General features: G+C 40.5%; 2 protein-coding genes across 6 annotated transcripts; both read right to left on the minus strand.

Annotated features, from left to right (window-relative positions):
* Positions 1-1,150: 1,150 nt before the first annotated feature.
* c19h1orf216 (chromosome 19 C1orf216 homolog) lies at positions 1,151-5,197 on the minus strand. Of its 3 annotated transcripts, XM_077743582.1 has the most exons (3): positions 5,053-5,197; positions 3,552-3,697; positions 1,151-2,311 (listed from the first exon to the last, which is right to left on the minus strand). In XM_077743582.1, exon 3 carries the CDS (start codon positions 2,287-2,289, stop codon positions 1,345-1,347), a length of 945 nt encoding a protein of 314 aa, XP_077599708.1. In that variant the 5' UTR covers positions 2,290-2,311; positions 3,552-3,697; positions 5,053-5,197; the 3' UTR covers positions 1,151-1,344. The 3 variants fall into 3 exon arrangements, with proteins under 3 accessions (XP_077599708.1, XP_077599706.1, XP_077599707.1); XM_077743580.1 differs by lacking the exons at positions 3,552-3,697; positions 5,053-5,197 and adding an exon at positions 3,387-3,534; XM_077743581.1 differs by lacking the exons at positions 3,552-3,697; positions 5,053-5,197 and adding an exon at positions 3,154-3,367.
* A 2,037-nt stretch (positions 5,198-7,234) lies between these two features.
* On the minus strand, positions 7,235-15,586 carry clspn (claspin). Of its 3 annotated transcripts, none has more exons than XM_077743905.1 (24): positions 15,296-15,586; positions 14,142-14,256; positions 13,594-13,982; positions 13,382-13,531; positions 13,246-13,302; positions 13,084-13,156; positions 12,662-12,764; positions 12,119-12,588; positions 11,851-12,039; positions 11,573-11,724; positions 11,321-11,502; positions 11,201-11,250; positions 10,935-11,125; positions 9,962-10,445; positions 9,860-9,893; positions 9,236-9,323; positions 9,027-9,154; positions 8,787-8,948; positions 8,562-8,683; positions 8,370-8,497; positions 8,100-8,220; positions 7,960-8,030; positions 7,731-7,892; positions 7,235-7,477 (listed from the first exon to the last, which is right to left on the minus strand). In XM_077743905.1, the coding sequence occupies exons 1-24, from the start codon at positions 15,320-15,322 to the stop codon at positions 7,361-7,363; spliced, it is 3,765 nt and encodes a 1,254-aa protein (XP_077600031.1). In that variant the 5' UTR covers positions 15,323-15,586; the 3' UTR covers positions 7,235-7,360. The 3 variants fall into 3 exon arrangements, with proteins under 3 accessions (XP_077600031.1, XP_077600030.1, XP_077600029.1); XM_077743904.1 differs by having other exon boundaries at positions 7,960-8,027; positions 10,935-11,128; XM_077743903.1 differs by having other exon boundaries at positions 10,935-11,128.
* Between the last annotated feature and the right edge of the window lie 407 nt (positions 15,587-15,993).

The raw sequence follows: 15,993 nt of genomic DNA on the forward strand, positions 1-15,993 counted from the left end.
CGAGATGATCCGCGCACTCGCCGCAAGGCAAACGGCCTCACGCGGCAATCACACCCTCGACCCAGGCCCGTGTGACCGACCCCCTTCACAAAGCAACTTTTATTTTTGCGGGACAAAAGAGTCATTTGTGAGCTAAAAAGGACATTTTCCCTCAGGCTGGCTTACAGTGTGAGCAGTAGATAGAGCAGAACATCCATAAACATGCTGATTAAAAGCAAAATGGAGGCTGTGTGCTAAATGGAAAGATTAGCACAAACAACACAGGAGCTACTTTCAGATTATATTTATTGACTATCTGTAAAGAGTTCTTTTTATACACAAACTGAATGATTTCCAGGCTTTCAGCACTTTTGGAGGGGCGGACGAGGTTCTGGTGGGGGCGATTTGACGTGAAAATGTGCAAATTTAATAAGTGATATTGTCTGAAGTAGGTGTTTGTTCACAGTGAGATGAGGGCCATAACAAAATACATGAAACGGAAAAAAACGCATTTTTTCGACATTTTAGATTAACGACAACATTTTCAAAGTGCATTTTCAAGGGATTTTTTAAGGGTGGTCACGTTGATAAGGACGGAGACCCCCCAGGGTGGCAGGGTAGAAAAATATATTTTGTAATCTGTGGGTAAGGATTATTAAACTGTGAGGACGGATTAATAATCTGTGGGTATATGTGAATACAATATGGCTACATATTTGGTATGAAAATATATATTTTTTTCTAGCCTAGCACACAGGGGGTTCCGTAGATGTGACATCACAGTGTGCAAATTAACTCATCGGCAACTAATGAGTTAAATTAATGATATGAGTTGGTATGAGGCTTTTATTTTGCTTAGAGTTTATGGCATTGGATATTTGGAGTTGTGGTTAGCTCATATGACGCAGTTTGAATGTCAGTAAAGTTGCAAATATGGCTGCCGCAATTGAGTTTTTGAAAGAAAAAATTCTAAATTTTCCTTATTTTCTTCAATGTTTAATTTAATATATATACATTTTAATGTTTTATATCCAAAAACTAAAAAGGGGAAAAAATCAACAAATGTGATAGTTTTACTTTCAATTAAATTATAAATTACCAAATAAACACCCCTCAAAAAAAAGAAAAAAAAAATATATATATTCTTATTTATTTTAAATCACAAAAAAAATCAATTTTCCAATGTAATCTAAGCCAAAAAGGAGAAAAATAAATCCCATTGATTTGCATTGACTATCAAAATCCTCATTTGCGGCCACCCTACTTACAATTAACTCAAAATCTCCAGCATTGACAACGACGGACGTCCAATCTACTTGCCGAACGGATTGGGCGCCCATTGCCATCCAGCTCAGCCGCGACCCCTCACGACTGTCCCACGGCGGCAGTTGGTGCGACGGCATTAACCACGGCGGCACCCACGCGCAGCAGCTCCTTCCTATGGGTGAGGATGACATCAAAACTGGACTGCAGGCGGTTCTGCTGCTCCTCCACGCGACCCTGCAACGTACGCAACCATCGGATCAACGCCAACCGCCGATACATGGTTAGCTGCACCTGGTGTTTCTCCATCTCCTGGGCTTTGAACCTCTCACGGTCACGAAGCGTCCACACGGCGTCATCCATCATCTGCGGGAGCTCGGCGTCGGAATCGGACGAATGCTCCGGATGGTTTTCCGCCCCTTCTTCCAGGAGGTCTTCCAGGTGACTCGCCCCGGATATGGAAGGCCGACTAAAGCTCCTTCGTTTTCCGGGGGGTTCTCGGTCCTTGCGGTCGTCGAATGTCATGCGCTCCAGACCTCCAGTGGACAACCAGTCGGCGCCACGTTCCATGCGGATGGATGACATGCTCCCGCCGGAGTCAGACTCGGATCCGCTGTCGCCCCACTCATCGTCGTTCTCCAGTTTCATCATCTCGTCCAAATCCGGGCGAGCAAGGAGGCTACTTTTTCTCATCTCCAGATTCGTCTTCTTCTCGGGTCCATCTTCTTCCACCGTCCGCCGTTCCTCGGCGCCGTCGGGAGGAACTCGGCAGGAACCGTCTTCGCCATATTCGATTTCGGGAAGAGGCTCCAAGGTGCTCCAGCAAGGGAGGCGGGAACGAGGGGAGAGGACGCCAGGTGAGGTTTTGGACTCTGGGCTGAGGGAGCCCAGTTTGCTTGGACGCTGCGGGTTTTGGTTTTCATCTCCTCTGGATCTCAAGAAGTTGGAGTTGCCATCTTGGTCGAACTTCTTGTTTGAGGAAGAGGGAGAGGAGCGATTAGCGGCGTCTTGGCCGCGGTAGGCCAGACGGTGATCTGGATCCAGCATCCCTGGCCGGGACTGATTCTCACTGGAATGACAGGGGAATGGCGGAAAGAATCACTCAAAACGATCGTAATGGTCCATCATGGTCCGTCTTTCGGACGTTTGGTCGCCGGTCTTTTGGTCGCCGGTCAAATGTACTTGGATATTAAACAGTACTTAGATATTAAACAGTACTTAGATATTAAACAGTACTTAGATATTAAACAGTACTTAGATATTTAACTCTCTCTCTCTCATTAATATAATTTTGAGAGCTGGCTTCAACAGTAAACTCTGCCACCATTTGACCGGCGACCAAAAGGGACCAAAAGACCGGCGACCAAACGTCCGAGCACCGTCTTTCGGTCGCTCAGTCTGTCTCCCTTTTGTTTGTCTTTACGTACTGTATTTTGGTCTCTCAGTCGTTTTTGTTGTCCATCTTTTTCTAGCTCAGGCAATGTGTTTCAGTTGGTATTTTGGTTTATTGTCCATCAGGGTTAGTTAGTAAATAATCCAGTTCCTCGGCCATACATCATATCATCAATTAGAACCATAATAGCTCACATTCAGAAAATAATAATCGACCAATGGTGTTTCCGTGAATTGTACGACCTCCAAATCACCCCCAAAATTGTTGCCAGTTTCTAATAACTACAGGCACAAGTGTTGCACTCCACTTTTATTAGCATCATGTCACCCCATAATGGAAATTTCTCTAATCCTGACTGGGGGCTGCTGTCAATCCTACTATAACCCCCACCCCTTTGTGCGCATGCGCGTTAAACGGTGCTGAAGGACAGCTCATCTTCCAAAAAGAAGCAAAAAAAAACCAAAACAAAACACCGAATTCAATCAGCACAAATACAAGATAATAAATAAAAATAATACCCGAATAGAGTCGGAAGGACGTCCCAGTTCCGTTTCTGTAACTCCGTAGATTGAAACATCTGCTTATAGAAAGCAGAAAATCGACGACTAAAAGCCCCCATTGGCTTCATTTTTTTGGGTGGCTGTCTTAATCAAAACGTTCGATTTCAATAAAAACACAGCCAAATGCTTCAAGGCGTCGAAACCCAGTGAAAATGCGTCTCTGTTCGAACGTTATGTAACAGGAGACTCACCCCATTTTAGCGCTCTCTGCCGTCTTTTCCTTCCCGAGTAAAAACAACACAGACGCCCTTCGCTTTCCTATTTGTTGCTGACTCAAGTCACTTGACAGACATTTCACGCTCATTTGCATGCATCGGGGTGGGTATTTTTTTCCCCATATCATTTTTTTTTTTTACCTTTGTGCGATTCACTGGAGGCTGTTGGAGAGGCTGGACCGACGTTGTGGTTTGGCTTTGACGAGGGTTTTTTTTCCTCCTCCCCCCTTGTTGGCTTCCTCTTCCCATCCCTTGTCTCATGTGAGTCCAGGGAGAGGACAGAAAAACTACAAAAAATAAAAAATATAAAGACCTGAAAATGCAGAAATTGATGGTGAGATGTGTACAATTCATGTAGAACTGGAGGGATAGCAGAGTTAAAAGGTTTCATATTATTGGACGTCTATTGATGTCAATGGCAGCCATTGAGTTGAGTAGGTTTGAGGATATTTGGGTAAAAAAGGGCGAGATTTAGGGTAAGAGATTTTTAAATGGTCTTTTAAGGTTAATTTTTAAAAATTATATTTTTAGGGACAAAAAGCTTGTTTTGTTCTTTATTTAATTTATTTTTTACAAACGTTTTTAGGTTTACAGTAAAAGAGAAATGGCATTTACCAAATGGCAATATTTTTCAAAATTGTGTCTTTATAGTTAACTTTGGAATTAAAGACAAAAAAATAAACTTACATTTAAAGTTATATTTTTGAAAATAATAAAAAGTTAGTATACGTATATAGTTAATTCTGGAGTTAAAAAAGAAAAATAGATGTTTGTTATATTTTAGTTCATAAAAAAATCTGATGCGTGAACTGACTACTGAGCTATGCCAGTAAAATTTTATTTCTTCACTCGAATAACCATTCCATCAACACCCATAGCATTGAAACATGGTCAGTCAGTAGCAAATTATACGTCTACCACCGTCAAAGGCAGCAACTGAATCACAAATAAACATTCACCCCAGTATCTGCAACTCAAACATGACTGCCTGCCATTTGTCTGCCTTCAAATGAAGTCATGTCTCCCACCGTCAAAGGCAGTGAATGCGTTAAATAGCCCCATGAGAAGTTACACAATCCCATCAAGAGTTTCAAGTTCTCCCATATCCCCAGGAAATGCTTTTAAGTACAAAAAAAGCAGTGTGAAACCCAATTTCTGTCACATCTGATGATACATAATTATGTGAATAAGCTTGAATCAGAAAAAAAATATATCTATCACTTCTGAACAGATCACCATTCATATTTTTTGTAGTACAGTAACTACATCTATTTCCCACATAGTCCTTTATTGATCAATTTAACTATCAATCCACTTACTCTTTCACTTCTTGTGCCCAAAACAACAGCATTTTGATAAAAAAACACCAATTTCTCAAACTCCAAACAACATTAAACACCAATTGTTTCCCCCTGCTAAAAGAAAAAGGTTTATTCTTTCATCCAGCAGATCGGTTACATGTTAATAGGAGTCATAATCAACCAATTTCAGATGTAACAAAACCATTTTTTTTAGTTCTGTGGTATCGAGAGGCTACATCAGACAGAATTAACAAGTGTTCAGTGTCTCTCTGCTCTCGTCCCCCTGACATGTCTTTGCTGGGGGGCTGAAAATAAAAAAAAGGGAAAAAAATGGTACTCACGTGGTCTTCCATCCCTTCTCGCTTCTCCTTCAACAACATCCACATTGAAAGCCAGCAGCTGCAGGCATCCTCTGTCTCTCCATCGTTCAGCAGTAGCCTGAGCCCATAAAAAATACATCAAACAGGCACCCAGGCGCCCCTGGGCCTCGTCACACGCAAAATCCTCATTCTCTCCAACCCGCTCTTTAAAAAGAACTTACAAAACAGATGGATGGAGCGATACAATGGGAAAAAATAGACCCTGTCAAATTTAGGGATAAATACTGGCTGCTGGAGATGGTAGGAGTTTTTTAACATGGTAAAACAAAGAAAGCGTATAATGTTTAGTTTAATTAATAATGAGCGTGGAAATGATAATGACTGAAAAGAACATATTTTTAATAACCGTTTAAGTAAATATATATACCATGACTAAAAAAATTAGTCTTTATTTTATTGTGCATACTGCATTTAAAAAATGTATGTCAATTTAATAGTTGCTATTATTCAGACTATTTTATATAGGCAAATTTGTTTTAATTTCAATAGTATTTTGTCATTGCTATTCTAGCAACTAATTGTAAAATTTGAAAAATATTTTGAAAATGACGGACTGAAAATAACATATTTTTAATAACCGTTAAAATAAATATATATAGCATGACTAAAATAATTAGTCTTTATTTTATTGTGCATACTGAATTTAAAACATTTAAGTCAATTTAAAAATTGCTATTATTCAGACTATTTTATATGGGCAAATTTATTTTAAGTTCAATAGTATTTTATTATTGCTATTATACCAACTAACTGTTAAAAAATAGGATTTTAATGTCATTTTTTAATTATTATTATTATTTTTTAAATACCATAAACAAAACCTATTACCGTAATGCTCGCCTACGCCCGACTTACCTATAGTTCCCAATTTGATCGTATTTTTTTGGGGTGGGGGGGACTCCGACATTACACAGCCCGAAGCAGCGTGACCCACTTTTGCTCCAACAGCAGTCTCAGACCGTGACAGGGGCCCGAGGCGAACGTTCCGGAGCCCCCTTTGTCAGGATGAACCCCACACACACACACACAATAACACTGGAGGAAGAAAGACAGCAAGCACGGTTACAAAATCAGCCTGGACGTGCTAAAGTGAAATTCAGCGTGGCTTGTTTGGCGCTATAATTACACTTTGTTTCTGGCACGCAGAAAGCAAAAAAAGACCCTTGGGTGCCGCATCTTTTGTTTGCAACCCCTGCCCTGGCTTCTCCAGCTAATCAGAAGAGAAGAGGATCCGTGTCCTCTAGATATTTAAACCCAGAGCCCGAGCCAGTACGTGTAAGGGTTTGAGAATTTTTGGCCTTTTGACCTTTGGAAATAGAGTGGTGATGAATATCTGTTATGAATTTAAGATCTTATTAAAAGGGAATTAGATTGGCTTTACGATTTGGTATCACATTCCAATTAGCAGTAATGGATACTCAGTATATAACCACTACTTTTAACACATGGATGGTAATAGAAGACTAAAATCTGAACTCTACCCCTACATATTATGACAGATAGAACCTATGCATTTAAGAAAAACAGGCATTTTCACTTTATATGGTCAGTTATATTATCTGAGGTTGGTGTTTACTTTGCTTGAAGGTCATGGAAATGGATAAAATTGATTTTGCACAGTAAGAGAGATGTAATGATGAATCCTAACTATATTAGTTTATTGGTTGCCATCGGACGTGAGATCTTTTTTGTAAACAGTAATGGCGAACAAATCTGCCTGTTCCAAGAGGGTTGTCATAAAGTTATTGGATGCAATTGACAGAGGTAGATGTCTAATTTAGGGCTAGTAGCGATTTTACGGTTTGGCAATAGCAAGTAGATTTAAAAAAAATCAATTTTACAAGCACATGTAACTTATTTTACTCACATGGGAATTTTGATGATGTGGGTCTCCAACTCTTCTGAGGGGATCTTCTCCTGGAGGTCCGAAAAACTCATTGTTTCACTTTGGCGTCACCCCTTAATGATGTGTAATGGAGCTCTCGTAACCCCAGGACTTGTTCCCTAATTACCACAGCAACTAATGAGATGGTAAGATGTTATAATAATGTCTTTCTATTATTAGTCACATCAAACATTATCCTCCAAACTGCAATTAAAGGTTCAAACAGTGAGTAAAACAAAAAGCAATTCCAGAACCATCTTAAAATAAACTTTTATTTACATGTAGAATACATTATACAAACACTGGCAAATTTAAAAGCACCTGAATTAATAAATTCATGAGTTTGAATCAACAATTGGTATTAATACTCAGCCTGTTGTCAATTTAGTGGTCCAAGAAGGAAAAAATGCTTCTTGGAGGTCCTTTGATGGTCGTGTTTTGATGGCATAGTCGCTTGGCTTTTGGGGTGATTGCTCCCGTGTGTCCCCTTTTCTTTGTCGGCTGTACAATCAAACATAAGTCAGTTATTAATTCATAGGCCTTCGTTGCTTTTCCTTTCATTAAAAACGCAGTAGCCACGTGAATGAATGTCTATTTTCATCAATTCACTGAACGATTTAAAATTAGAAGAAAAATTATGTGGCTGTTAGTGAGAATACGGACTTTGTCGCCCTCTAGTGTCCAATCAACAAAGTACATAAACAATTAGATGCACCAAAACAGCATTTGGGTAAGAACCCTTTTGTTTACTCACATGATGCTGAGCTCCATCCTTTGTCGTTGCCTCCTTCTCTGGAGATAATGTCTGAAAGAGGAAACCCCGAGTGTTTCTGGGTGCCAATGGGTTTCCTTCTGAGATGGATGCCAATTTGTCAAGGACAGACTGTGGTTGACTCAGCAGGGAACCTCTTTTCACCTAAAAAGACACACAAACATAAAGTTAAAAATGTAAATGTCATATTGTACTTTATACAATAACAAACCTGTGTGGGTCGGAGGAAAGGATTGAGCATTGCTGACGTCTTTTGTGGCGGTGGTTCCACCGGAAGCTCTGCTTTAGGGATAGGAAAACATTAGGAAGGCGTTCATAATTATTCCGAGGTAGTGTGGCTAGCAAATGTACCTTTCTTCTGCAGAGTTTTGGCCGTCACTTTTTTGGCCATCTTCATGAAACGACTATCTTCCTCTCCAATGTTCTCATCCGTTTCATCCAAATCGGCTATTTTGTTGCCTTTCTGTTGGGACTAAGAAAAAGGTTTGAAAGTGAATTTAACAAATTTTGTATGGAAATATGAGTCATTCACTTTCTATTAAGATTATCCAGTCAATATTGGTTACATCAATAAAAAAATAAACTTTGAGAAAGGGGTGGGGGGCATTTTGAGACCCTTACCTGTTCTCTCATCCACTGTTCCCTCTCTAGTCTTTCCTTCCTTCTCTGGACTTCAACCAGATCAACATCATCCTCTTCGTGATCCTCCTCCCCTTCAGCTCCAGCCATTTCCGCGTTGAAGCCGTCGTCTGGAAGAAACGACCATTAATAATTTGTAAAATTCCAGACACCGTATTTATTCCTGCTACCAACCCATATTTTTCCAGCGGAAGCGTCGAGCCCTCCCTGGACCGTCAGAGTGCAAGTCTCCGTCGGCGAGGTAGCGTTCCTGGTACAACCTCAGACGTCTCTTGTCGTCGTCCAGTATTTGCTTCCTGGAAGGAGACACTGACTTTAAAAGGATGTTTTTTGACTTATTTGCTGCTGTCTGTCCCCGCCAATATTAGAAAATGATTTTAAAGCTCATGTGTGACTCACATGTGGATCTTGTTGACTTGGTTGTGCAGCTCTTCATCCGAGGGGAGATCCTCCAGAAGTTCCTCTTCCTCATACTCACTCCCCCCTTCATCATCTTCGTCGCCGCTGCCCTCGTCGCTGCCCGACAGTTCGGCTTCCGAGTCCAAGTAGTCGGTCAGGCGCCTGTAGACGAAGACTTGTGTGTTTTAAACGATCTATATATCGAGTGTTGGTTTTGTTCTTGTTGATATTTTCACTTACATTTTCTTTTTCTTCTTCTTCAGGCGGTTAAGCGCAAAAACGGCATTCATCTCCTCTTCTTCTACATCGTTATCTTCATTTTCCTCGCTGGAATTTGCATCCTCATCCTCGATTACTTCATCGTCCTCCTGTAAAATAAATTACATTATTTTCTCATTTCAATATAACAATTATGAAATATATAGATTTATATATATTTTTAAACATACCACATCTGATAGAAGCCGAAAATCGCAGTCCTCTTCTTCTTCCTCTTCCTCCTCCTCCTCCTCTTTATCCTGTGGTTGCTTTTTATTACTGGAATCAAGGAAAGTATAATAAATGACAAAATATATATATTTTTTCAATTACCAAAAGTAGTCATGCATACAATGTTAAAAAAGACCAGAGATAAAATTGTTGATTTTTTTATGCTGTATGCTGACTTGATATAGATTTTAATTTGAAACTTGTTTGTTTTTGTCAAACAGAAAAATAACTAGACAAAAATGTGAGTAAAAATGTTACTGCTGGGTATTTCAATGCCTAATGAAGAAAAAATCTGATTTAAAAAAAACGAGAGCCATATACACCCATCAAAAGAGCCACATATGGCTCCCGAGCCACATATGGCTCCCGAGCCACATATGGCTCCCGAGCCACATATGGCTCCCGAGCCACATATGGCTCCCGAGCCACATATGGCTCCCGAGCCACATATGGCTGCCGAGCCACATATGGCTGCCGAGCCACATATGGCTGCCGAGCCACATATGGCTGCCGAGCCACAGGTTCCCTACCCCTGCTCTAGTTTCAATAGTTGAAGATCAAGAGAAAAAAAATAATGATCATACCTCTCTGGTACTGGTGAACCCAGGTGGGAAGAACCTAAAAATACCACATGACAGTGAGGGGGGAATACCAATATGATATTACTGGCACTAAAATGGGCATACCTGTGTTGGGGAATTTTCCAGAACACAATCCAAAGAGTTGATCCATGGTGTTTTCTGTGTCGTCACCTTTACTCTTGAGAGTCTGTGACTCCTCTCTGACCAGAGTCGCTGGGAAGCCGCCCGAGCACAGTCCGAGAAGTTCTTCTGCCTGCGTATTGGATTCTGGCGCTGTCCCGAAAACACCCGAGCACAAGCCCACCAACTCCCCCATGTTGGCGTCCATGGCGTTTTCGTCCAGGCTGCCCAGAATCAACTTTCTCTTGTGGGAGCGAACGACGCCGGCTCTCGCGCCCACATTGAGGAAACCGTCCGCGTCCAATAACTGGGAGTGACCGTCGTCTTCCAGAGAGAAGCGACCTTGGGAGTCGGGACCAGTGGCGACTTCGCCGATGGGCTCGGAGTCCATCGGGGAAGGAGGGGCGTATAAATCTTGTGAGTCTTCCACCGGTAGACAAAGTGAAGGCTCAGAAAGTTTACCAGAGCTCTGTTGGGGGTAAAAAAAAAAAGTGGCGCAAATGAACCCTTTAATAATAATAATAAAAATATGAATAAAATAAAAAAAATAATAAATTAAATGAAACAATTTTGGGTAAAGAACAAAAATAATTCTAAAAAGGCCATGAGTCGAATATAAATGTAAGAGTTATAGAAAATTCTATAACATATTTTTTTATATTTTAAATTGAACCAAAAATGCAAACTGAAAAAAAAAAATGTATAAAAAAACATACATTTAAATAAGTATTACCATGTGTATTTTATTGTGGTATCTTAAATTATTATTCTGTTTTATAAACTCTTTGGCTGCCATTGAGTGGTAATAAAAATCCAGTTGCTTCAAGCCCATGACAGTTGAAATGGATTTGAGGGGGCTCACAATTATAAATTCCCTTCTTTTACCACCAGACATACCTTGTGAGACAATGGTAACCTCTGAAAAGGCAAAGCTTTTTATTTTTTTCATACTTCTCACCTTGGAAGCAGAGCTAAGGAGGCTGGGCCGGAAGAGGCACGGAGAAGGTGAGCGGAACACCGAGCTGGAGTTGGAAGCGACCCTTCCCGCACGCTGAGGGTTGACCGGTTGGTAGCAAGTGATCATGGATCCGGCCAGATCGAAGCTGCTGTTGTGACTGTTGTCTTTTACCAGAGATAGTGAGTCTTCCTCTTCTGGGGACAAAAAGTTGAATTCAAATCACTATTGGATTTTCGCCACATCACTTTAAAAGTGCATTATCTTACCTGGTTTACCTGGACCATATTGGCCAGAACCAGATCTCCTTCCACCATCCCTTAGAAGGGAAACAAAGTATTAGACATGGAGGCATGAAAAATAAATATTTGTATGGTAAACCAACTCACCCGGTGCGAGAGCAGGAGTTGCCGGGGAACAGTATGAGTGTTCCATCAGTGTTAATGGGATCCGGCGTTACAGACAGGCAGTTTGGTACCACGGGAGAAAGACTCCGGACACTTTGGACCGCGCTCTCTTCCTCCTCTTCAACATCATCTTCGTCACCACCTCCTAACAAGTCATCGACACCCTGAGATATCCAAAAACAAAAGTTAACAAAATAGGACTACATTGTAGAGTGTAAAAAGCAAAATCCTGACCTCTTCATCGTCAGTCATTTCCGCCTCCTCCTCTTCTTCGCCGCAGTCTTCGTTATCCAGGCGGTTGAGCTCGGCTTTGCGCACTCGCTCTTCCTGTCGGCGTTGTGCCATGGCGAGTTGTAGTCGCTGCTTCAGGGTCATCAGTTTCTCACCTGTAAAAACAAGCACTATTCATTGACAAAAAAAAACACACCGACTTTAAGAATAGAGTATCAAACGCTGATATTGGTTTGTAAAGGCTCTGTCGCCATTTTGTCGACTGTGCTGACATATCTTACCAGGCTTTGTTGGCATAGGATCTTCCGACCCTTCCTTAACGACGACAGTTAGCGACTCGGCTCGCAATTCCTCCTTGCCACAAGGGGCGCTGTCTTTCCGGATGATGTTGAGTTGCACTGTGTGCTCTCCTTGCGGACGAACCGGCGCTTGGAAGTGGCGAAGATAGCGCTCCTTCAGAGCTTCCACACCTGTTTAAAACATAACATATAAAATGGCAGCTAACAAAGAAGTGTACTATTTATTATTACTATCTATAGTATTACTGACCTGGGTTGAGGGTCGCTGGTTCGAGAACTATAAAATTTCCTTCATCGGCGCGCAGTTTAGCGACAGGTGGGGGCTCCAGTCCAAGCTCCTTGAGTCGGGCTAGTTTGTCCATTTTGGGTTTTAAAGATGTGGCTTGGGTCTCAACTGTAGCCACTTCTGGCTGAACAGTTTCTGCTTCATGTGTCAGATTCATGGGAAAATCTGCTGACTGCAAACTTTCGGAGAGATAAAGCATTGGTGTGAAGCCCTGGTCGGGTTCTGAGCTCATAACTGTGGACTCCTCGGCTTGAATGAGGATTTCTTGCTGCGGTGACGATGTGGCAGCCGGCTCGGGTAAATCAACTTTAAATTGAGAGATGGTCTCAAGTTGAGAGGGAACAGAATTTGGCTGCTCAGCTTCACTGGAAGGTTCGGGTGGAGGTGGCGGTAAAGTAGGCTTCTCCAACATGACTTCAGAATACTGTCGAGATCTACCAAAATTAAGATAATTATTTTTTAAAACTGTTTTAGGGAAGTGGATGTTAAATTGGAAGTTGAATTTACTTCAGTAAAGCCATAGCTGGTCCTTCAGGTCTGGCCCGCTTCTTAAAAAACTGGCTAAGGGTCTTGGGTTCCGGGATGTGGTATGGGAGACCAAGTTCTGACTCTGTTAGACAGAAACAAATTGATTGGTTTAATTTCTGTTAAAATAAATATAAATAATATAAAAATGTTCTCTTCAGACATCTTATTTAAAAAATATGGTTCCAATAAATAATTGTGAAAAGGTTTTTCTTAATTAAAAATATAGGAATTTCCATACCCTTTGATTCAAGCATAATATTATCTTTAAAATGACTACTGATAAAATGTGGCAGCCCTTGTTCCAATGACCTCTATCAGTACCATTGACAGCAACAGACATCCAATTGATCTGAATTGGGATTTTAATTAAAAGACAGAAAACAGTGAGTGCAGGAACTGACCTCTGACCAGCCTCTGAGACTCACTATGGAGCTGCTTCATTGCTTCTTTACTTGCTCTTGCAGCTTTTCTTTCCTTAAAAGGACCAAAAATAAAATAAAAACATTAAGCTCAACTCTTATTTTTATCTTAATTTATATTTCCAAATGATAAAATGTGCTTACAACACGCTGAGGCTTTTGCACTTGATCTTCTTTATCCTCTTCTTCAAACATGGATTCCTAAATGAATAATGGAAAAATTTCAATTGATAACTAAACATAGCTTTAAATCTTGGTCATATTTTTGGACTTACTGTACCTTGTGCTTTTTCATTTTGTCTTTGACAGCTGCTCTGATTGAATCCAGTGACTCTTCCTCTTCCAGCTCTTCATCAATACCGGTGTCAAAGAGGTCTGTATTACCCAACAAGCAGCCGCTGTCATTTAAAGCACCGGGAAGAGCCGTACCCTGGACACAAAGCAGTTTTTATTAACCAACGTCGACCGTATTCAAAATCAAACATCACTCACTTCAATTGTGTTCAAAAATCTGTCTTTCTTCGTTTTTTCTATTGTTTTACTCCGTTTTTCCTTTTTCTCTCGGCATCTCTGGCTCCGGTCCCTCTTTTTCTGATCCTTAGGTTTTTTCTTTTTCTTGTGTCGCTGCTCCTTCTCCTCCTCCTCTTTCTCACCATCATCTTTGTCATTTTGGCCATCTATTTCATCATCAGAGGGAACAGATATTCTTCTCCTGTTCTTCTGAACTTCTTGTTTCTCCTCCCTGTCCAGTTCTTCTCCACTAGAAGCAGACAATACTAGTCCCACAACTTCAGTTGCTGGCTCCTCTTCACTATCACTGTCTCTGATGGCATTACGGCAAGGTTTTCTGCGAGTTTGAATGTTTTCATCCTCATCGGAATCTAAAAACATTACAAAAATATGCATTGAGGAGTGTAAATAAATGATTGCTGCATTACCATTAGAATGTACATGTCACTTTAAAGACATTCACAGTCCTCATTTACACAAACTTTGGCCACTTTGTGGCTTAGTCAACTCATATTGTCATGCAACTCCACCTGGGTACTCCGGTTTATTGTTTGTTGTCCCTGAAACCATCTCCTCAGCTGGAGAACCCATTCCACTGTCTGAATCGCTCTCAGTTGCTGTGCGAGACACGGGGAGATCTTCAGCCTGCGTGGATAGACCAACAGCACCGTACCATGTTCATACCTGTCAACCTCGAACCATTTGTGATCTTACCAAATTTTGTTTTCGCCCTTACATATATGTATAAATACATGGAAAATCTTACCACTTTACTTTTTTGTAAAAAATCACGAACAACAAGTAGAAAATGCCAGAAACAGCTGATCAAATGAAAGTAAACATAAACAAGGGAACAGGAAACGGAAATCACATGGTGAAAGTGTTACAAAACGAAATGTTTATCATGATCTTTTTTTTTTAGCCAATCAGAGGCGCCGGTACATATATCACTTGGCAGACATGCGTTTCCGGGAAGAAACAATGGCGGATGGTGAAAAATGGCTAGAAAGTGCCTTAATTTATTTTTTTTTCTCAAAATCACCGTTTAGCGTACCATTTTCATGTGTACAGCGTACCAATATAAAAATGGGCTTTCAGTTGTACCAATTACGGCGAGAACGTACCAGTTGACAGGTATGCATGTTAAAACAAATGTGTAGTACTGCATTTATAGTGCCCGTTTTGGGGACTCAAATGTGGAAAGGCTCATACTAAACAAGCTTAACCACAAGTAAATAGAAGCACAAAAAGTCACACCGAATGCTACTAAAGGGTTTAAATTCAGCTTTATCTTATTTTATGCGTTCATTTAACATGTTGAATGAGAACACGAGTGGCGCCTTATAAGCTAAACAATGAGGTCAAACGAGCTGGCGCTTTTGTTGTTTTAAAGTTAAATTAAACCGTGGCAGAGGTACAGATAGACTGATTATGTTGCGTCGAGGCAGTATAAAAAAATAGGGCATGAAAAAACTATTGTGTTATATTGTTGAACTAAAAAAAAGGAAAATGGACGATGCAATCTATAGTATAGTAGCTACCACTTTGCCTACCTCGCTAACGGGCTAAAGCTAACAATGGTAGAGATGTTCAACATGACAGTTTGAGTTTATGAAACAGGAATAAATACCGTATTTACATTAACAACAAGCAAAAAAATGGTCTAAAATATATATAAACCCACCTGTTGTTGAGAAATGACCAGGCTCATCTCGTTGCCCGCTTGCTCCTCGATGCTTTCTAACAAAGAAAGTGGTATATATAAAGTATTTTCAACTTGTGGGGGCTAGAAAAGGGACTAAAAAGTAAATGATTGAACGACGATGGGTAATTCAGTCATTCAAGATGTAAGAAGAAAGCCATTAGCTCGTCTTTTTTCTTCTCCTCCCGCCCGATCCTCAGAGTAGAAATTTGGATCTTACGCGCGCCGTGACAGCTGCGCAACATTTTGCGTAGCAGCGTGTCAATCGTGACGTTGACGCTCTTCTATTGGTAATAGGACGCTCACGTCCCGCCTACATTTAAACAATTCACTAGCGCGTACGTTAATTACACTGTAAATATCGTATGTAGAACTAGATGTTTGATGCCTGATCTAAGATAACAAGAGCAAGCGTTTCTACTTGCTGGTCCTTTTGTGTTAGACTGATTCGATATAGAATATGTGTAGTTATAAATATCTACAATTAAAAAGCATAGAACGAGGTCAATGAGGTAACAGAAATAATAAAAAATAAAACATGTTTCATTTATTATCATATAAGTATAATATTTCTTGGAATGTATTATAATTTGTCACCCACACTTAAAATAATCACCCTTTTACAAAACTGTATTTTTTGTCTAAATGGTGCCCTCTAGTAAAATTGCCTACATCCTCAG

This window comes from Stigmatopora nigra, chromosome 21 (assembly GCF_051989575.1).
Source record: "Stigmatopora nigra isolate UIUO_SnigA chromosome 21, RoL_Snig_1.1, whole genome shotgun sequence".
NCBI lineage: Eukaryota > Metazoa > Chordata > Actinopteri > Syngnathiformes > Syngnathidae > Stigmatopora > Stigmatopora nigra.

Excerpts from the sequence above, each read along its gene's own strand:
- clspn (XM_077743903.1), bottom strand. The coding sequence starts at position 15,322 with ATGAGCCTGGTCATTTCTCAACAACAG. Across the intron at positions 14,257-15,295 it reads TGGTCATTTCTCAACAACAG|GCTGAAGATCTCCCCGTGTC; the intron begins GTGGGTTTATAT and ends CTATCCACGCAG. Across the intron at positions 9,324-9,859 it reads GGTTCACCAGTACCAGAGAG|TAATAAAAAGCAACCACAGG; the intron begins GTATGATCATTA and ends CCTTGATTCCAG.
- c19h1orf216 (XM_077743580.1), bottom strand. The coding sequence starts at position 3,505 with ATGCAAATGAGCGTGAAATGTCTGTCAAGTGACTTGAGTCAGCAACAA. Across the intron at positions 2,312-3,386 it reads GCAGAGAGCGCTAAAATGGG|TGAGAATCAGTCCCGGCCAG; the intron begins GTGAGTCTCCTG and ends CTGTCATTCCAG.